This window comes from Ruditapes philippinarum, unplaced genomic scaffold (assembly GCF_026571515.1).
Source record: "Ruditapes philippinarum isolate M1 unplaced genomic scaffold, ASM2657151v2 ctg1053_1_1_1_1, whole genome shotgun sequence".
Taxonomy (NCBI): domain Eukaryota; kingdom Metazoa; phylum Mollusca; class Bivalvia; order Venerida; family Veneridae; genus Ruditapes; species Ruditapes philippinarum.
Genome location: NW_026864971.1, coordinates 21,402 through 42,720, shown reverse-complemented (window position 1 = coordinate 42,720; position 21,319 = coordinate 21,402). Strand labels below are relative to the sequence as shown.

Here is a 21,319-nt window from a genome sequence, read left to right as displayed (position 1 = left end):
ACCAGCAAAAGGCTGCCGAGGGCAGGGGCAGAGAGATGTGACAGACACAGCCATAAACACATTAAGAACCATGATAATGTTGGCTGTTCTACATGTATGGCAGTTGATCACAGGTAAAATATAGTATTTAAACAAAGATATTTTTAAAGTAAGTATATGGAATGTTTAGTAAGTACTTTACATAATATTCTTAGACTATCTTAAATATTAATACTCTTAGACTATCTTAAATATATAACACTAAATAATATATCATCTCCTGCGTCATCTCATAGCCTCATAAACTGTTTGAACTTATTTTTCAGGTCATGTAAGAACACATTCTACATACCAGAATTGATCCAAAACAATAATTACCAAGTTGAATCGAGAGAGATTCAAACAAAACTTAAGGAAATAGCCAAGACCCTTGAAAAACAAGCAGATAGATTTAAACAGGATAAACAAAGGCTGTTAAAGAGGAAAGCAGAAATACTGGCTGATATCAGAAAATTCAGACAAGAAATCAATGACCAACTTGACAAGCTGGAGAAAAGTTCTATTGATGAGATAGAAAGTAAAGTCAAATGTCTTGAAGACAAATTAGAAGATGGCATAAAACAGCTACAAGCAACCAAGTCCAGGATTAGATCAGCTAATGATAAGTTAGCATCTACAAACACAAATCATTCTGAAGTGTTTGTTTATGTGAAGATGGGAGAAGATGCTGCAAATGTTGCCAACAAACTTATGGAGCATGCCAAAAAAAGTACAGTAGGAGACATAGAGTTTCAGCCTGACAGAACAATTCTTACACAGCTAGAACAAAAGAAGACCATAGGCACACTATCAGAGAAACCTACAAAGACTGCTGACAGTTTATTTCAGATTAAAGGAAATCAATCATATAATGTAAAAGTTAAGTCAGATAAAGATTATTGTAATATCATCAGTGCCTGCTGTATGGAAGATGGTACAATAATTCTAGCTGATTACAGCAACAACAAGCTTAAACGTTTACACAGTTACAATTATACTGTCACAGACTACTGTGACCTACCTGAATGGCCATGGCAAGTGTGTATGATCAATAACACACAAGTAGCAGTAACTATTCCATCAAACGAGGAAGTTCATTTCATTTCTCTAGAAAGAAAAATGAAAACAACAAACAAGATTAACACTGATTTTGAATGTTATGGCCTTGCATACTCAAACAATAATTTTTATATCTCAGATAAATTCACATCAGTATTTATGTTTACATTGTCAGGTAGGAAACTTAATCAGTTCAGTAAGAATCAATCAGGACATAAATTGTTCTCTACCATAAGCAGTTTAGCTGTCAGTAAGGATGCTACAAGGATTTATGTTGCTGACTGGTATAATGGACTGATAGTACTGGACAATAATGGTCAGGTTATTACATCATTCAATGATGAAAAACAATTAAAGGGGGCTGAATGTTGTTATCTCACTGAAGCAGGTAGTGTGCTGGTATCTGGAGAATACTCCTATAATGTTTTACAGTTTACGTGTGATGGTGAGCTGATAGGAGAAGTTATAAAAGCTGATAGTGGAAAAAAGAAGATTAGATCAGTCTGTTGTAATCAACAAATGACTAAGATGTGTATAAGTAGATGTCCAGATGGCAACATTGAAGTGTATGACATCTAATCAGTAAAACAAATGATTCACAAAAGAAAAATAAACATGTTTTTAAATATATGCATTTCTCTCAAAATGTATGCAAAGAGTATAATATGTTTTATTTAGTATGCAAAGAGTATAACATGTTTTATTTATTATAGGTGATAATTTGTTTTGGAATTTCCATTTTTGAATGCATCTGGTTTAATTGTCATTTGTTATATTACAAGTAAAACTACTAAATTGTTTAAACAATATGAAAAAAATCATGTATTGGGAGTATTTGGCGAGCATAGTGTTGTTTGGTTTAATGAGTTCTATAAATTTAGAAATAAACACAAAATGATAAATATTTATTTATTACATGACATAAATAAAAATGGTATATAGTAAAATAAGTCATTCTTTTCATTGATGCACATATACATATAGTGAAATGCTAATATTTAGCCTATTTTGATGTTTGAATAACACAAAATTTGAGCAGCGCAACGACAAAACCAACATAATGGGTTTGCGACCAGCATGGATCCACACCAGCCTGCGCATCCGCGATCAGGATCCATGCTGTTCGCTATCAGTTTCTCTACTTGTTATAGGGTTTGTAAGCGAACAGCATGGATCCTAATAAGACTGCATGGATGCGCAGGCTGGTCTGGATCCATGCTGGTCGCAAACTAATTCTGTTGGTTTTCTCGTGATGCGGCTCAACTGATATCATGTTACATTGTGGTTACACTTATAGTGTAATATTCATTTTCATTTAATGGCTGTTTTTCTCTTCTTTGCATTAATGAAATAAAATTCTATACTTAAATCCTCTTGAGTCATTACCTCATAAAGTCTACAAAAGACCAAATATCTAAGATAATAGTGAATAAATGATGGCTTTAAAGCAGTACGCTCCAGAAGATAACAGCAAAAAAGGGTCCAGAGGGCCCTGGATCGCTCATCTGAGAAATAGGATGAAAGGTAAAACTGGAGCCCCGTTTCACCCCAGAAGCACAACTTGAAAACATGGGACAGTTTAATTTGAACAATAATTTGTACTGTCACCAAGGAAATTTTTGTGTTAATTTATTTCAAAAATGAACCAGTGGTTTAGATGTTGTTGCTTTTTAATTCAGCTGTGGCTGCCATTTTATTAAACTGTTCAGCCTGTCACTAAGTGAGAGGTGAGCTAATAAAAAGATGACAGAAAAAGAGAGGGAAAACAAACATTGACCTGACTGGGGATTGAACTGTCAACTTCAGTTCCCTTGGGCTGGGTTAATTATCCCCCGCCGATGGAATCAGTAGGAGGGTTATAGTTTTGGCGTTGTCCGTCCTTCCTTCCGTCCGTCCGTCCATCGGTCCGAATTTTGTTCCAGACTAGTTCTCTGCAACTCCTGGCTGGAATTCAACGAAACTTTATGGGAATCATCAATATCAAGAAGAGATGCGCATATCGTTGGCTTAATCGGGTCAGACCATTTAACTCAGAGTTATGGCCCTTGATTAGTTATGCACTATGCATAATAATAGAGTAAAAATCATTTCCGCGCTACTTCTCTGCAACTACATACTGGCTGGAATTCAACGAAACTTTATAGAAATCTTCAATACCAAGAGGAGATGCGCATATCGTTGCCCTGTTGTACTCAGAGTTATGGCCCTTGATTAGTTATGCAGAAAAATATTTGTTTCCTCGCTACTTGTCTGCAATTACTGGCTGGAATTTAATGAAGCTTTATTGGAACCTTCAATACCAAGAGGAGATGCGCATATTGTTGCCTTGTTTGGGTCAGATATTTTAACTGAGAGTTATAGCCCTTGATAACTTATGCAGTATACAACCAGAGCAATAATCGTTTCCGTATAGTGATTCTGGATTGTAAGAAGAAGATTTTTAAAGTTTTTACTAATTATACATATAAGGAAAATCAATGACCCCCTGGGGTGGGGTCATTTTTAGCTCGACTATTCGAAGAATATGAGAGCTATAATAGTCGCCCCGGCGTCGGCATCGGCGTCCGCGTCGGCGTCTGCGTTGGTTAAAGTTTTTTGTACAGTCAAATATCTCAATTATTACTTGAGATATTCAATTGAAACTTACAATACTTATCTATAGTAACAAGGTACATCAAATTGACAAGTTGGATAACCCTGCCTACAATATTGACAGAATTATGCCCCTTTTTAACTTAGAAATTTTGGTTAAAGTTTTTTTGTAAAGTCAAATATCGCAATTATTGCTTGAGATAATCAATTGAAACTTACAATACTTATTTATAGTAACAAGGTTTATAAGATTGACAAGTTGGATAACACTGCCTACAATATTGACAGAATTATGCCCCTTTTTAACTTAGAAATTTTGGTTAAAGTTTTTTGTAAAATCAGATATCTTAATTACTGCTTGAGATATTCAATTGAAACTTACAATACTTATTTATAGTAACAAGGTTAATAAGATTGACAATTGGGTAACACTGCCTAAAATATTGACAGAATTATGCCCCTTTGGAACTTAGAAATTTTAGTAAAAGTTTTTTTGTAAAGTCAAATATCTCAATTATTGCTTGAGATATTCAATTGAAATTTAAAATACTTTTTTATAGTTACAATGTACATCAGTTTGCAAAATTGCATAACTCTGCCTGCCATGTTTGCAGAATTATTTGCACCTTTGTAACTTAGAAATTTTGGTTAAAAGTTAAAGATCTTCAAACATATTTACTTGAAACTTTACACATGCACTTAGGGTCATAATTGGAGGGTCATAATTGTATGTCACTGACCAAGTTCCATAACTCTATCTTGCATTAAGGCTGATTCATATCCCCTTTTCTACTTAGTCTCTTGGTTAATGTTTACATACAAGTTTTACATATCTCAATAACTATTAAAGATATTTATTTAAAACTTCATATATGCATTAAGGGTCATAATTCTATCTCGCATTTAGGCTGATTTTTCTCCCCTTTTTCAACTTAGAAATTCACTGTAAAGTTTTGCTTGTAAGCTGTTATGTCAATAACTACTGAAGGGTGTGTGCCTTTTTTGGGACAATTTTATGCATTCATAAAGCAGTGATTTACTTGATAAAACATCTTAATAACAAGTGTTTGTACCTTTTCTGTCAAATTTATGTATTCATAGGTAATTAGTATTATTATACTCAATAAAACACCATTGTGACATTACATTCGAAATAGTCAAGCCAATACTGTATAATTAGACTCTCTCTAAGGCCTTTAACATGAATTTATAAAAAAAATTAGCCCTTTGTGAACTTAAAAAATTTAACATTATCAAGGCTCTTTTACTATCAAGCACTTAGAATAGTCGAGCGTGCTGTCCTACCGACAGCTCTTGTTGACCCTAGGGGTTTTATTTGGACAAACTTGGTTTACATCTACTAGAACATGTTTCATGCCAAATATCTAAGCTCTACCTCTTTTGGATTTACACAAGAAGATTTTAAGCTTTTACTATAAACATATTGAGAAAATCAATGGCCCCTTGGGCGGGTCCAATTTTGACCCTAGTGCTTTTATTTGAATAAACTTGGTAGACATCTACTTGGACATGTTTCATGCCAAACATCCATGCTCTAGCTCTCAGTTTTTTACAAGAAGATTTTTTAAGATTTTTGTTAAAACAACCTTTTGGTGGCCATGGCAACCAGAGTTCTATATGGAATTTGATTCTTTGAAAAACTTTGGTAGAGCTTTATGGAAGGAACATCCCTGCAAAGTTTCAACAAATTTGGCCAAGATATTTAGAAGGAGTAGTTGTTTAAAGAAATTGTTGACGGAAGGACGATGGACAATGGGCCATCACAAAAGCTCACCTTGAGGACAAATTTAGTTCTGAGCATATTTCTTTATTATTCTTTGCATTTTATTTCTATTTTAAGTGCTTCAAATGATCTATGTAAACATTTCAAATTTTATGCTTTTAGGTTTTTGCACCTCAGTGGAGTTCCTTCAATACTTTGATGAATTTGTTCCCTTGTCTATTGTAATAATGAAAATTAATGTAATTGTGGGTGTATTCCCTTTTATTGCAATTTTTTTTAGGTGAAGCATGTATTACATTTAGTTTTAGCTAAAGGATGACTTTTTGATATACAAAGTAATAGTTTTTCTGTTATTCTATTGCAGGTGGTATAAGGAGGGGAGACCAGATTGTTGAAGTGAATGGTATAAGTTTTCAGGATATAAGTCTGACTGAGGCCAATGAGAAAATATGGCAGGTAGAACAAGAGTGTCTTCCTGGGGTACGTTGTTCAAATCTATAATATAAATGTAGAAATACTCATTCTTGCATGAAAATTGCACACAAAGGTGTAAGTTAAGAAGAAAAGATAAAATAATGTTTAAATTCTATCTTAGCACGGTCCTTTGTTGAAAGGTTTTTAACCTTTACCGCATGAGCATATTGTGAAAAATGGCTGTTTTCATTTAAAAGCCTCCTGTTACAAGTTCAAACTGCTTTAAAATTATGAAAAATGCTTCAATACTGATGAAACTTGGCACAAATGTTAACTGGGCCATAGTATTTGTAACAGCATGCTCAATGTTACCATGGCAACAGATGGACTTCTCAAAATTGCCAAAAATCACTATTTTTGATTTATTTATTTTTTTTGCATCAAAACTGATTTTTCAAAGTGCAGCAACTTCTCAAAGGATTGAGAGATAGAGTAAAAGGATTTTCAGCATTGGTTACATGTTGCCTTAAGATCGACTTGAGGCCAGTTTTAGCCTGTCACATGTCCCCTTTTTGATAGGGGGCTGCGCCGAAAAATTGATCATTTTTGTGTCGCCTTGAAAAGGAGATAATAATTTATATAGGGGTTACTTTTGTTGATGGCGTTGTTATCAGTGGCAGGGTCCCCTAAGGCTTGTCCGGAGCATAACTCAGTCACTATAAGTCTGATTGACTTCAAACTTGTATGCATGCTTCTTTTAATAAACAGAAGTGCAGTGCACAAGAATCATGAGTTATTACCCTTTGTTGATTTTCTTATTTTATTTTTGTCTGCGCCATTTCTCTTATAAAAGCTATGGACTTGACACTTCAAAGGTCTGGAAGCTTTTCTGTTTTCCCAAGAAAAGTGACCATTGATTTACTTTTCAAGTAATTTGTGGAAAACAGATTTAAATAAAACATTGATTTTTTTTATTCTTTCACAAAAGTAGAAGTTGAAGCTTTTGTTATATTCAAATAGTGAAGTACACAATTTTGTGATTTATTTCTTAATGGAAAGAAATAACTAATGTGTTATGGATAAAGACACTTTTTGTTGGGTCTTAGACTCTGAAGGAATGGTCTTTTTTATCTATTTCAGGACGGAATCAAGTTTGTAGTTATTGAGTCGGGTTTGAATGATGATGATGAAACGTAAGTATTTTGTAAAAAAATATTTCAGTTTCTATGGTAACATAGCATTGTCAAGGTCATTGCAAATTAACTGATGATTGATTTTAAAATCAAGTTAATGTAAATTCTAGTGTTACAATTAATTCTTTAATGACTCATGTACAAAGGCAAGAGGCAATTAAACTGGTCAGTCAGAAAATTAAACTCTAAAAAATTGACCCCCTCCCCTTAAGCTTAGCATGAATAATGATTAGTTTATACAAATTTATTTTAATTTGATTGTTTTGGAAGCTATATCTTATTGAAACAGTCTCGAATCTGTTTTGGAAGCTATATGCTTATTGAAACAGTCTCGAAACCGTTCCTGGAACCAACCAGTACTAAGCAATGAATGTAAAGTTTTGCTGAAGGAAACAACGGCTTGTCCCCGACAGGGTTTGAACCCACGTGGTCAGCAATCCTTAGACTACTGAATAATAATTGGTCGAAGAACATTGCATTCACTAACTCAATTTGTGTCATATGCGCTGAAACTGGATTTTGGCTAACCTCTGGTGTTACAAACTTAAAGCAACACCAAGGGACAAAACCACCTGAAGCTTTAAGCAGGTTAAAGGTTTAGTTATATGATGTATTATATGCATTATATCATTTTTGTACATACTGTCAGATGTTTTAATAGTACTGACATGTATGTAATATCTTTAACAGTCATTTCACAGGTAAAATCTTATTGTAGATTTATGTAGGAATGTGCATATTGTTCTCACATTGAAAACCTTTGTTATAAAAATGTTCAACAGGTTATATGGCCAAATGTAAACTGTTTAAAAATATATATATATAACTCAAGTCATTAGGCAATGGTTATATGACAAGCAATCATTTAAAAAAAATGGTCATATAACATGTTGACAGTGTTTATAGCAAAATTTTAAGTCTGCAGAACTGATTTCTTTGAGAAAAAAAGAAAAATACATTTGTAATTATTAAATTTGCAGCATTCATATATTTACAGTAAATTATAAAAATGTCCAGATTATCCAATGAAAATTACAACCAACAATGCAGTATTATAAATTTATATGAAATGTAAAGTAAGATACAGTTATTTTACTTGTCTCACTCTCATCAAGAGTCAACACTTAATATTTCACCAATTAATTCGCTAACATATTGAAATAAAAAGTCTTAGGCTATATATATTTGTATATGGTAATCCATATTGTAATCTACAATTACGGGGAAAAAATCTGTTATAAATGTTAATTTTTTTTTTTTTCTGAATTTTCCCCTTTTAAACCAGAATGTTTTTCCCAATACCCTTTATTGTGTTTGTGAAATATTAGGTCACTTGAAAAGTAATATAAAATTTTTAAAATTATGCCCAACTTTCACTGTAAAAACCATTTTTATTTAAAAAACCTTTTCAGTTTGGTTTAAATTATAAAATTTAAAATAATTTATTTTGCCTGAGAAAAGCCCTTTAAAATTTCCCCTTTAAACTAAAAAACAGTTTTAAAACACATTCCCTTTTATGTTTTGAATTATAAAAACTGTTTTTGGGCAATTAAAGTAAATTCTGCAAAACCCAAAAAGTACTTTTTTGGCAAAAAATACGGGGAAAATTTTGTCTTGAACCAGAATTGGGTTTAGAATCGAAGACCCCTGGGTTTTTTGGGATGCAAAAAATGTTAAAAAACGGGCATGCCCACTAAGATTACATTTGACAACTCTTTTTAAAAAGCTTTAGAAAAAACCCATAAAAGCAAAAATAAATATTTAAAAAATTTTTTTTTCTTTTATTTTTTCAGAAACCTTTTTTTCTAATTTGGGGTCTTTTTAGCCCTGGATAAAGTCAGTATTTACTCGGAACAGTACAGCATCTATTCAAACACCAGTGTGCCTATAACTTATATACACTAACTTCTGTACTTGTGTTTTTGTGATTTCCAATTAATCAATCAATCAAACAATCAGAAGTGACAGTATTCAGTGTAAAGAAATTTCGTAATGTAATCAAGTGATCTTTAGTTTGCTTTTGCAACAATTTATGTTCATATTAAACATTTTAATGAAGTTTGTAGTCATTTAAAAGCTTACTTTCAGTATTGATAAAGAGTTATGTTAAAATATACTAATAAAGTTACACATTGTTATGTGTCAGTCAATCAAGTGAACATAAACATGTATTCTATTTTACATGTTTACAGAGAATAACTGAGATTTGCAGAAAATATATGAATATCTAAGGCAAGTAAGACATGCATCTTTGATATACAAGTGTTACAATTCTAATTTGTTCTTTGTAATTTAAATATGCAATCAAGTTACAAATTAGCTACTAATTTAATGCACTGCAAATGACAGTCAGTAAGGTTGATTGAAATTCCACAGACATTCAAAGTTATAACAGAATAATGTTTAAAAGTTTATATACATTTTACAAATTTTCAGCAATATTTTTATAGTAGCAATAATAAGGGTTTTTCTATTGTTAAATAAAACTTATACATATAGTTTGAGAGTTTGTTTTCTTTGATATTAATATCCCACATTATTTGATACAACAACTGAGCTCGGTGAGCCTGAAGTATGTGTGTGCAAGATGTACGACAATAAAATGTTATTGGACTAGAAAGAAAAACTAGATTCACAAGGGCAACATGTCGAGCCCGTTGTCACATCTGACCTTGAGCTTTTACCCTAGTCAAAACAGTTCATGCGCGCCACATGTCATATCATGATGTGAACATTTGTGCCAGGTTATTTAAAACTACACCAGCTAGTGAGAGTTATGGTGCGGACAAGCTGTTTGAGACCATTTTTTTGCATTTGACTGTAAAATGACTTTTGACCTTGCCACGTCTTGCGCACAACATACCGTCTGATGATGTTGAACATTTGTGCAGGATTTTTTGCAACTCCACTAGCTAGTGATGGTTATGGTGCAGATAAGCTGTTTGGGACAATTTCTTTACAATTTACCTTAAAGTATGACCTAGCCACATGGTTTTTGCGAATAACCAACTGTCTCATTACTGTGAGCATTTGTTGTAAGTTATTTGAAATACTGCCTACTAATGACAGAGTAACAACCCGGACAAGCAAATCTAAAATGGTTGGACGCACTTGCATACACAGAACTGCCACTGTGACAACTTTGTCGAGCTCTCTGAAAGCGTGCTCGACAATAATAGACAACAATCAGAAGTTATTAATTATCCCATGGTTACTTTAACAGGTCATCTAATGGCCATGGACAAAGTCCCTACCAAGTTTCACATTCCTGAAGACATTTTAGGATTTAATTTGTCACTGTGACCTTAATCTTCTGACTAGAGGTTATCTACTGGCCATTGGCAACATGCCAACTAAATTTAGCTGTTAAAATATGTGAGAAAAAGACATAACACTGTTATATTGACCTAAATGGGAAAATTAAATGGGTCATTTACTGGCCGTGCTTCTCTTCCCTTTTAAGTATGAAGATAGCACACCCAATATATTTGTAGTTCTCAAGCAGACATAAATTGCTGATGAAATGAGGTGGGCAGTGTGGAGTGGAGCTTTCCCGTAAGCCACATTGAATTTACCGAAGCAGAGTTCAGCCACCTGGGCAGACTGTAAAGCTGTTTTACCGTACTAGTTGTCTCCACAAAGGAAATGATAACTTCTGTAACAAGGCACAGCAGAAAGCGCTCGGCAGCTTGTCCAGACTACTCGTCAGAAACTACCTGTGCAAATTGCATCCTAATTTTTACTGGAATGATCAGTACCAAGTGTAGGTTAAACATAATACTGGCAATTTTTGGTTCAATGATTTTACTTTTGTCCTTGTAAAGTTTAAATGAATTTTACACCCAGTAGTTTCCGAGAAGAAGCCTAGACAAGAGATTCTGTGAAGCTGAGTAACACACAAAAAAACCCTTTTATTCAAGGGCCATAACTTGGCCAAAAAATTTTTTTTTTTTTTTTTTATTCAAACACAAACCCGTGCAATATGCACTTGAGCTAACAGGATCAATCCTGTGAAGTTTCATAGCAATTGCATTACTGGTGGAAGGAACCTTTATTACTAATATTATACTGGTATTTTTTATTTCCCTCAATTCTAGGGTATAAAAACATTATCAATATATAAATTTGAATAGAATTTTAATATTATCATATTTACAATCATTTCATTGTCCTGAAACAAAGCAACAAATATATAATAGCACAAACGATATTATAACTCCTTAGGACATGTGCACCGATATTGGCTGAAAAATGTATAAGCGTCACATACTATTGCTATACCAATGTATGACATACGGGTCATAGATCATTTTAATATCAAGACTGATTATGAAATCTTATCAAAAAATTACTTGTGACATAAAACTTAAAAGTTTAAGTCTAAGTTTATAATGGTGAGATTATGTAACAACATACATGTCATTACTGAATAAAGAAAACCAAAGATGGAAAAAGCAATTTATAACTTTTTTGCCTTTATTTTTAACGGAAATAAGGGAGGTAATCCAAATGAAGGAAAGAGATTGTTTTGAACAGAATTGTTTCCTTGCTTTTGTGTCTAAATAAACATATCTTTTATATTGGTTTTAATACTTGCACATTACCCTCCAGTTTTACTATATTTCACCTATTCAAGAAGTAGAAAGTTAATTGATTATTTACGTTAAGTGTAATTGGAATATTTGTCACTGTGGTTGTCTTGTGTTCACACCCGTATAGTCCAGTTATACTTGATTATTGTTTACTAACAAAATGTGCTTGTGTCCTTTAACAACTTGTATTGTCCAGTTATACTTGATAATTGTTTACTAACAAAATGTGCTTGTGTCTTTTAACAACGTGTATAGTCCAGTTATACTTGATAATTGTTTACTAACAAAATGTGCTTACAAGTGTCCTTTAACAACGTGTAACCAAGATGTTTCTTCACAGCTTTAATCAGCCAACAATCCATCCATTAAGACCATTTGTTAGGAATTAACAAACTTTTTAAATGTGGGTTTTGAGTGCTTTACAAAAATGAACTCTTCCTTTTAAATTGGGGAACAATCCATGTTACAAGATTTAATTACTTCATCATAGTTTCAAAGGAGCTTTACTCAGATCCAAAAAGCCTGAAAATCATAAAATTTTAAAATTCAGATCATAAAATGGAAAACTTGGTTACTTGAAATATGAAAATAAAAAAAGTTACTTAGAATTAAATTGAAAATAAATACATGCATCTAGAGTAATTTTTAGTCTGAATTTGAGTTAAAAGTGTTAAACATTTTTTGTTTGGTCAAGACCTACGTGAAATGGTATGAAAACCTTGAAAAACTATCTCACAGAAGTTTTTTTGAGCAGAAGAGACTTTGTGAAAGTACAGGCTGTTCTTGCTACATACACCTGGCATTAGACAGTCATTCTTAATACAGCAGATCAGAAAGTTAATAATTTTAAATGTGTCCATGCAAATGTACACTGATATTAATATCTGACTGTAAACATTATTTCTTTAAAACCCGGTTGGTCCCTTTTTAAAAACAATTTTTTCTATAATTTAAAAATTACAATTAAAATGCACCCTATTTTTTTAACCCCTTTGCTCTGCTATTTCTTTGTTTCTTGTTTTCTAACTTTAAATAAAGTTCTTTTTGCAAAAAGGGCCCCATATTTTCAAAATCCTGCAAAACTTTTTAAATTTTCAAAAAATCTACAAATTTTTATGTTTAAAAAAACTCTGCAAAAAAAATCCTTCATACTGCAATATCTCTGCAGATCTTTCATATTGCAATATCTCTGCAATATTTTCATATTGCAATACCTCTATAAATCTTTCACATTGCAATATCTTGGAATCTAATATATTGCAATACCTCTGTGAATCTTTTTATTTTCCAATACTTTTGCAATTCTTTCATTATCATCTTTCATATTGCAATATCCCTGCCAAATGGTTATATTGTAATACCCTTACAAATCTGTCATATTGCAATATCTTCAAATCTTTTATATTGCAATACCTTTGCAATTCTTTCAGTTACAACATCTCTGCAAATATTTCATATTGTAATATCTCTACAAATCTGTCATATTGCAATATCTTCAAATCTTTTATATTGCAATATCTTTGCAATTCTTTCAGTTTCAAATCTCTGCAAATCTTTCATATTGTACTTGCTCTGCACTTCTTTCATATTGCAATATCTCTACAAATCTGTCATATTGCAATATCTTCAAATCTTTTATATTGCAATACCTTTGCAATTCTTTCAGATACAACATCTCTGCAAATATTTCATATTGCAATATCTCTACAAATCTGTCATATTTGCAATATTTTCAAATCTTTTATATTGCAATATTTTTGCAATTCTTTCAGTTTCAAATCTCTGCAAATCTTTCATATTGTACTAGCTCTGCAAATCTTTCATATTGCAATATCTCTACAAATCTGTCATATTGCAATATCTTCAAATCTTTTATATTGCAATACCTTTGCAATTCTTTCAGATACAATATCTCAAATATTTCATATTGTAATATCTCTGCAAATCCTTTTATATTGCAATATATGTGCAAATCTTTCATTTTGTACACTATACATGTATGTTCCTATTTACCTATATAACCAAGAGCTTATATCTAGCTTCTCAACTTTATGATATCTGCATGGCATGCTCACCAGGAAATGTTTGTTATTTGAAAAATGGAAGTTTATTCTTATTTCTACAAGTTGAAATCTTCATGTAAGGTTATTGTAAGTTTTATAACAGTAGCTGATACTTATATGTAAGTATATTTTCTATTCTATAAATAGATTTATGCCATTTGTGTTATACCTATAATAATACAGAATTTATTTGTTTCTGGTTTTAAAATAATCATTGTATACATGTATGACTACAGACTACTTAGATGTACAAAATTATTGTGAATTATAGTAACCTAATATACATGTATAATAATTTAAATTGTGCTGATTTATTTGGACTTTCATTAAAGCAGTATGCCTCCAGATTCATGCTTATTTTCATGAAAACTTTTTTTGATGTTAAAAAAAGGGTAAAATATTGTCAGGTGAACAAAAACAAGTAATTTACACATTGCAAGCAGCAGTTACAATCTATGCAAATTAGCAAAGCAATAGGTCATAATATGCAAACATAACCTTTACTGTGTTAGTCACACAGTAAAAATATGGTGATACTGCAAAATTATTCTTTTATTGCCATATAACATGTAAATTTTTCTTGAATTGTGAATATATTTGTTTTTCTTAAAATCTTTGTACATTTTCCACAAAGTTGATTCTCTTAAAATATATGGGCTCATCTGGAGGCATGAGGCTTTAAAGAAATAAAAATTATGTATTTCAAGAATAAAAAAGGATAGTTCATATATCTTGGCATAAAGTCTGATTTTGTTTTCATGAATCCTTCATGTGGCAAATTTTTTCTGCCCTATAAGCATTGAGTCTTAGGGTAAAAAACAACCAGCTTTTGATATATTTATACTCTGTAGATCTATTTCTCCTATCACTTTTGTTCTGCTATTTCATAGTTAAAATTTGTTTAAATTTGTATAACAGTGAAATACTTGAGGAAGATTTGTATGCGAAGGTTGAGAAGAAACATTGGGCTGAAGAACAGGAAAAATTAAGGAAAGAGAAAGGTAAAGATTATGTTGTAATTTGTTTATCTTTTCTGATTTTAGGCTGTTAAAAAATAAAAGTTTGTACTCTTTTAGTATGGAATTTTACAGGATTATTTCCTGCTATTAATTTGTGTGTGATTACAATATGCAAAATTTCTTTAGTTGTTTTACTTTTTTGTGACATGTATGGTCATTATTTTACTATCAATCCCTTAGTATATTGTATACATTGTACTAGTACAATCATGTATTGTGTGCCAAACATTTTAATTTTGATATACAAGTACCAGTAATAGATTTGTTTTCTGACTGTTATAGCTGAAGAGGCTGTGAGAGAACAGCTTCGTCAACAGAAGAAACTGGAGGAGGAGCAACAGGAGAGGGAGGAGCAAGAGAGAAGGTGGGAGGAGCAAGAGAGAAGGAGGCGGGAGGAAGAAGAAAGAATGAGAGAAGGTAAATTGTCAAAGATTGGTCAAGAGTTTAAGATAGCTTTAGTTTGTTGGATCATTCTGAGGGTTGAATCCTTTACCCTTTGGCTGCTGATGGAAACTAATTTTACTCATGGAACCAATGCAGATCAAGATAAGTCGGGACATGAGGTGCCCATGTGGTCGAGTTGTAAAAAAGCTGACTTAAAATCATATGCTCCTAACCAATGTTGGTTGAAACCTGTCAGGGACTTTGGATTCTTACATTTGAGAAAGTTATCCAGCTTGTTTATGGAGGTATATGGTTCAACATACAGGTGCCATAATGTGCCAAGTGAAATAATGCAATGATGAGGCACTTGAGGTCTTACTCAGCCAGTAAAGTTGGCATTTAGTGTCAAAGTGACTTAAAATCAAATGAAAAGAAATGTATATTCATTTGGCTGCTCAATGCTGTAACATTTGTACAGAAATCCTTCAAACTCTTAAATTCTTAATTCATAGCACACCAATACACAAATTAAGATTGGTAAGTGCTATAAAAGTCACAGAATGATTTTGTAACAAAATTTTCTGTGGTTCTTTTTTAACAGAGGAACATATGCGTGAATTAGAGGAGCTTAGAATACAAGAAGAGGAAAAACAGAGGGCTGAACAGAGAAAGAATGAGGAAAAAAGAAAGAAAGAAGAGGCTGTAAGAAAACAAAAGGAGTTGGAAGAAAGGAAAAGACAAGAAATTGCTGCAAAGAAACAACAGGTATATTTTTTAATCATAATTTTGTTGTGAATAATAAATATTATATGTACATGCAAACTGCAAAATTATGGAATATAATAGAGATATTATAGGAGACTTTGATCTGGAAATAGAATTTCACTCAAATGAACTTTAATAGGCTAGGATCTCACGAGGGATGGTAGTGTAGGATTTCATGAGGGGTGGTATATGAACTAATTTGAGGTGGTAGTATAGGGTTTCACAAAGGATGGTAGTATAGGGTTTCACAAAGGATGGTAGTATAGGGTTTCACAAGGGATGGTAGTATAGGGTTTCACAAGGGATGGTAGTATAGGGTTTCACAAGAGATGGTAGTATAGGGATTCACAAGAGATGGTAGTATAGGGTTTCACGAGGGATGGAAGTATAGGGTTTCACGAGGGATGGAAATATAGGGTTTCACCAGGGATGGTAGTATAGATGGTAGTATAGGGTTTCACAAGGGATGGTAGTATAGGGTTTCACAAGGGATGGTAGTATAGGGTTTCACAAGGGATGGTAGTATAGGGTTTCACGAGGGATGGTAGTATAGGGTTTCACGAGGGATGGTAGTATAGGGTTTCACGAGGGATGGTAGTATAGGGTTTCACGAGGGATGGTAGTATAGGGTTTCACGAGGGATGGTAGTATAGGGTTTCACAAGGGATGGTAGTATAGCGTTTCACGAGGGATGGTAGTATAGGGTTTCACGAGGGATGGTAGTATAGGGTTTCACAAGGGATTGTAGTATAGGGTTTCACGAGGGGTGGTAGTGTAAGGATCTCATGAGGGTCGGTAGCACTGAGGGTGATCTGTTCTAGTAAAATCCATGAGAGCCAAATACAAAAAATCGATCAATGCTGGACTAATAGTTTTTTATCTATCTGTGATTTTTTAAAAATTTTGAAAATATGTAGGACAGCCTGTAGAGTACCAACATCATGTTTTTGCAATTAAATGTACTCTTGTTTGAAACATATTTTGTGTTTAAATGTTCTTTTTCTTTTAGATATTAATTCTTAAAAAGGTTTAAACAGCTTATTACCACAATTTTGTCAAATTTATATGCATGTAGTTATACATTTTCAGCTTAACTATTTAAATTAGGTAGAGCTATTGTACTCAACCTGGTGTTGGCGTCAAACTTTGGTTAAGTTTTTGCTTACAAGTCGATATCTCCAAAACTACTGAAGGAAATAAGTTGAAACTTCACACACTTATTTGAGAGCGTAATAGGAGGTCACTGTCCAAGGCCCATAACTCTAACATGGATTTTGACAGAATTATGGCCCTTTTTGAACTTAGAAAATTCTACATTATCCAGGCTCTTGTTTTACTATCAAGCACTGAGAATAGTCGAGCACGCTCTCCTACAGTCAACTCTTGTATAAACATTATGTAACAAAGTAAATCTAGCAGTTGATTATGATGATGATTTATATCTATATGTAGTAAAATTTTATGTGTATTTTTTTGAAAACTGTTTCAGTCAGTTGTGAATGTATGTTGATGTTGGAGTTTTATCTGGCTTTCTCATTAATATTCCACCCATTGTGCATTGTCAAATAATCAGATATCCCTTTATATATATAAAAAAAACACCTGTGTCAGTGGAACACCTTATACCTGTTGTGCTGTCAAGGTTAGCTCAGTGTTGATAAATGCTTACTAAATGTAGGTGTTCAAAAACACAGGCTTTGATCATTGATTCCAGCACTTTTAAGTGTTTAAAATTGAGTACTGCTAAAGCCGTTGCTAGGGGGCGTGAGGGATGTTGCACTTTTTCATTGTCCCTCATGTACAGTCGAAAGCGAAGGCTTGGTGCAAAAGGGTTGTAACTCATTTTAAATGTAGAAGGAGTTACGACCCTTTCACACCAAGCTGTCGTATTGACTTAATTTGTTGCAGTCAGAGTAACTTCCCTTTAAACTATAAACAACATTTGTAATCTGGGGAGGTGATTCCCTGGGATCACTTTTTTCCAGATATTTGATACAAGTATACCAAACTAAATAACTGAAAATGGTTACTGCTTCACCTTTGATATATAAACATAGGTTCCCATGGCAAAGAAGCGCCGAGAGAAAGAAAAAGATTTTTATCGTCAAGTTCAGTATCATAAAAACCAGCTTTCTGACGACAGTGTAGAAAATTACTTAACCTTGAGCCAAAGTGACTCAAAAGATAGTGAACTGAATTTAGTGGTAAATTTATCACAATATCACGTTTTTGTTTAAAAATTTTTGTTCTAGAGCACATTCAATTTTGTGGGTTTTTTTATTCAATTTTGTGTCCTCATTTCTGTTTTACAGTCAATTGTTTTTAATCACTCACTTTATAGTCAAGAGAATGATAATCTTTTTGTGATTTTAAGTTATGATATTGTGTACAGGTTTCATATGGTGTCACTTAAACAACTATACACTATGAAATAAACGTTTCTTAAAGCTATAATAATTTCCATAAGATATATTTCTATCAATCTTTAAACACCCTTACTATACTATTCTATATCATATTCAATTCTGTTCTGTTCTGCGTAGTGTTATAAAATGTTTAGGTAAATATACTATGCTTCAGATATCTCCTTTACAATATAGAAAAAAAATATTTATGTTATATATGTGAATAGAAGTGATACAAAAGATAAAATATACAGTGACAAGCGTTAAATAATTTTTTTTCAGAATACACAATAATATACATGGGAAACTTGTTAGGTATATTTACAAATGTGTGGTAGTGATAACTAACTATACTAATTCTACTTATTATAACATGTGTGTTACGTATACTGTATATGTAAAAGCAAAAACAAAAATCATAGAAGTAGAAAACATGCTTGCAGTGTTTTTGTTAGTCATCATTGGGTGAATGTAAACATATAAATCAAATATGATATAAGTAATTTAGCTCAAATTGCCAACGAAAAAATGGGGGCGTCCGTGGCCGAGTGGTTAAGGTCGTTGACTTCAAACCACTTGCCCCTCACCGCTGTGGGTTCGAATCCCGACAGGGACTTTGGTGGATTCTTTCATGTGAGGAAGCTATCCAGCTAGCTTACGGAACGTCGGTGGTTCTACTCAGGTGCCAATTCGTGCCTGAAATAATGCACGGAAGGGCACTTGAGGTCTTCCTCCACCAGTAAAGCTGGAACGTCGCGATATGACCTATACTGTGTCGATGTGACGTAAAACCCAAAACAAACAAACCAACGAAAAAATGAGCATAATGTCACTGTAATTGGGAACGAACTAAAACAACAAAAATGGTGATTTTTATAACATTTTTGGAAAAGTAGGACTGTATACCAAATGGAGACAACTCTATTTATTAAGTTAATCTAAAGAAAGAATGAAAACTCATATATGTTTTGAAATGGATCTGGTAAATAAATAATAAAACCACTGACATGTATTATTATTACTAACAGTTTGCTTGATTAATAGATATTAATGATCAACATTATTTTTTGTCCAATTATTAGGTCATGAACACTGATCATAGTGTGGCATCTTTTCATTATTATAAAATTATCTTTCATATGATTATTTTTGATAGTTTGGTAAACTATTCAGAGATAGGGTAAGAAAATTCACAATGTACAAAATGCTAAAAAAATTAACTGTATGCAGTCCACCAGCTTGATTCCTTTTCATTATATAGAAAAATTGATATTTGCTCCTAGTTTTGTACTGTACCTTACAAATTGAGAATGTGTCTCTTAAAATTGGGGAAAATGTTAACCAGTCTTGATCTCTATCATCTGATTGGTTCATTCTAATGTTACAGATTTGAATTTGACCAATAGTCTTGCAATATTTGCAGACTGGTTTTCCAACTTCTGTATTTCCTTAAAATGTAATACTTTAATTATTATAATAATATCACATTTTCCCACCTTTGATATTTTTTTGCACCATGTCTTTACCTTTGACTCCTTACATATAAATGCACACACAATTGCAGAGCACTTTTTTATTTTTATAATTATGTTATTTTTAACAGTTAAGACTTTTAAGTATTCCTATTTAAGCACTATTTTAGTTATTTAGTATGAACATTTTTTTTTTCTTTTAAGGATAAAAAGGGAGAATATCTTAATTAGTACAAAAATAATTTCTATGTTAATATAAATATTTCAAGTACATGTATTTATTATATTCTTAAATGCTTACAAGCAAAGATTTAATCTAGTAATGTGTCAAGTTTTGTGGCTTTTCGTTTTTCAATCAAAAGTTACAAATTAAGTCTCATTTATTTGCGGATGACCCATGTAGCATGTAATATAGAAGAAATGCTGTAAAACTCACATCTTTCAATGTTGTTGGTCTATTAATTAAATTATTCATAGTGAAATTTATTTGTTTGTTTCCAGTCCGCAGTATTGGCAGGCAGATCCGGACCGTCAAACTCCATGAAACCAACACTTCTAGGTGCTGCACCTGGTGCTCAGGTAGATATAAACATAAATAATAAAATCTCAATTTCAAACTATAATTTTACCCTTTGTAATATGTATTTATTTTTGTGTCGCCTCTACGGAGTAGTGGCGACATATAGGGATCACTTCTCTGTCGTCTGTCTGTCCGTCCGTCTGTCCGTCCGTCTGTCCGTCACAAAACTTGTCCGGACTACTCCTCATAAACTACTGGTGCAATTTCATCCAAACTTTACAGGAATGATCAGTACCAAGTCTAGTTGTGCATATTGTCAGCATTTTCCGGTTCAATGATTTTTGTCAGAGTTATGGCCCTTTAATAATTTTTATTTTTAAAGTTTGTCTGGACTACTTCTCTTATACCACTAATGCAATTTCAATGAAACTTTACAGGATTGATCTGTAACTCAAGTCCTTGCGCATATTGCATTGGTTTTCTGGTTGAATGATTTTTTGCCGAGTTATGGCCCTTTGATAAAAAGGTGTTTTTTTCTGTGTGTTGCCAGATACGCAAAAGCTTGTCCGGACTAGTCCTCATAAACTACTGGTGCAATTTTATCCAAACTTTACAGGAATGATCAGTACCAAGTCTAGTTGTGCACTGTCCGTCTGTCTGTCCGTCTGTCACAAAATTTGTCCCAACATGAAATTGGCCATCATGAGGCGACACATGTGATTACTGATCGCTCTTGTATTGGTACTTTAATCAGGTAGTCGCCTTGTCAGTAAAAGCTGTTTTTAACCATAACCCTTACCACCCTAAATATCTTAAATGGACTTGTCCATCTTTCAATCTGGACAAACCCATTCATCACTTTTAGGAAAGATGTCAAAATACGTACTGTATTGAAATAATACGTACTGTATTGAAATAATACGTACTGTATTGAAAATTCTATATCAAAGACTATTCTTATATTTATTTACATTAGTATTGACAGAGGTCATGCTATAATGCATGTACAATCTAAAGTGTCTGTCTGTATAAAAGGTGTCAGAGAGAGTTCTCAGATTGTGCATATTTAATTAAGTAGG

The 21,319-nt window shown here is 32.7% G+C and overlaps 1 protein-coding gene across 6 annotated transcripts in view; it reads left to right on the top strand.

Moving 5' to 3' along the window:
• LOC132727447 (harmonin-like) overlaps positions 1–21,319 on the top strand; it is a 77,845-nt gene that overhangs the window by 41,307 nt on the left and 15,219 nt on the right. The window contains exons 19-20 of one of the 6 annotated variants that reach the window (XM_060712972.1): positions 5,778–5,893; positions 6,968–7,020. The exons of 4 other annotated variants lie outside the window; for them this stretch is intronic. In XM_060712972.1, the coding sequence (XP_060568955.1) occupies positions 5,778–5,893; positions 6,968–7,020 (169 nt within the window). The remainder of the gene's footprint in view (positions 1–5,777; positions 5,894–6,967; positions 7,021–21,319) is intronic. One more of the 6 variants, XM_060712973.1, reaches the window with a different exon arrangement.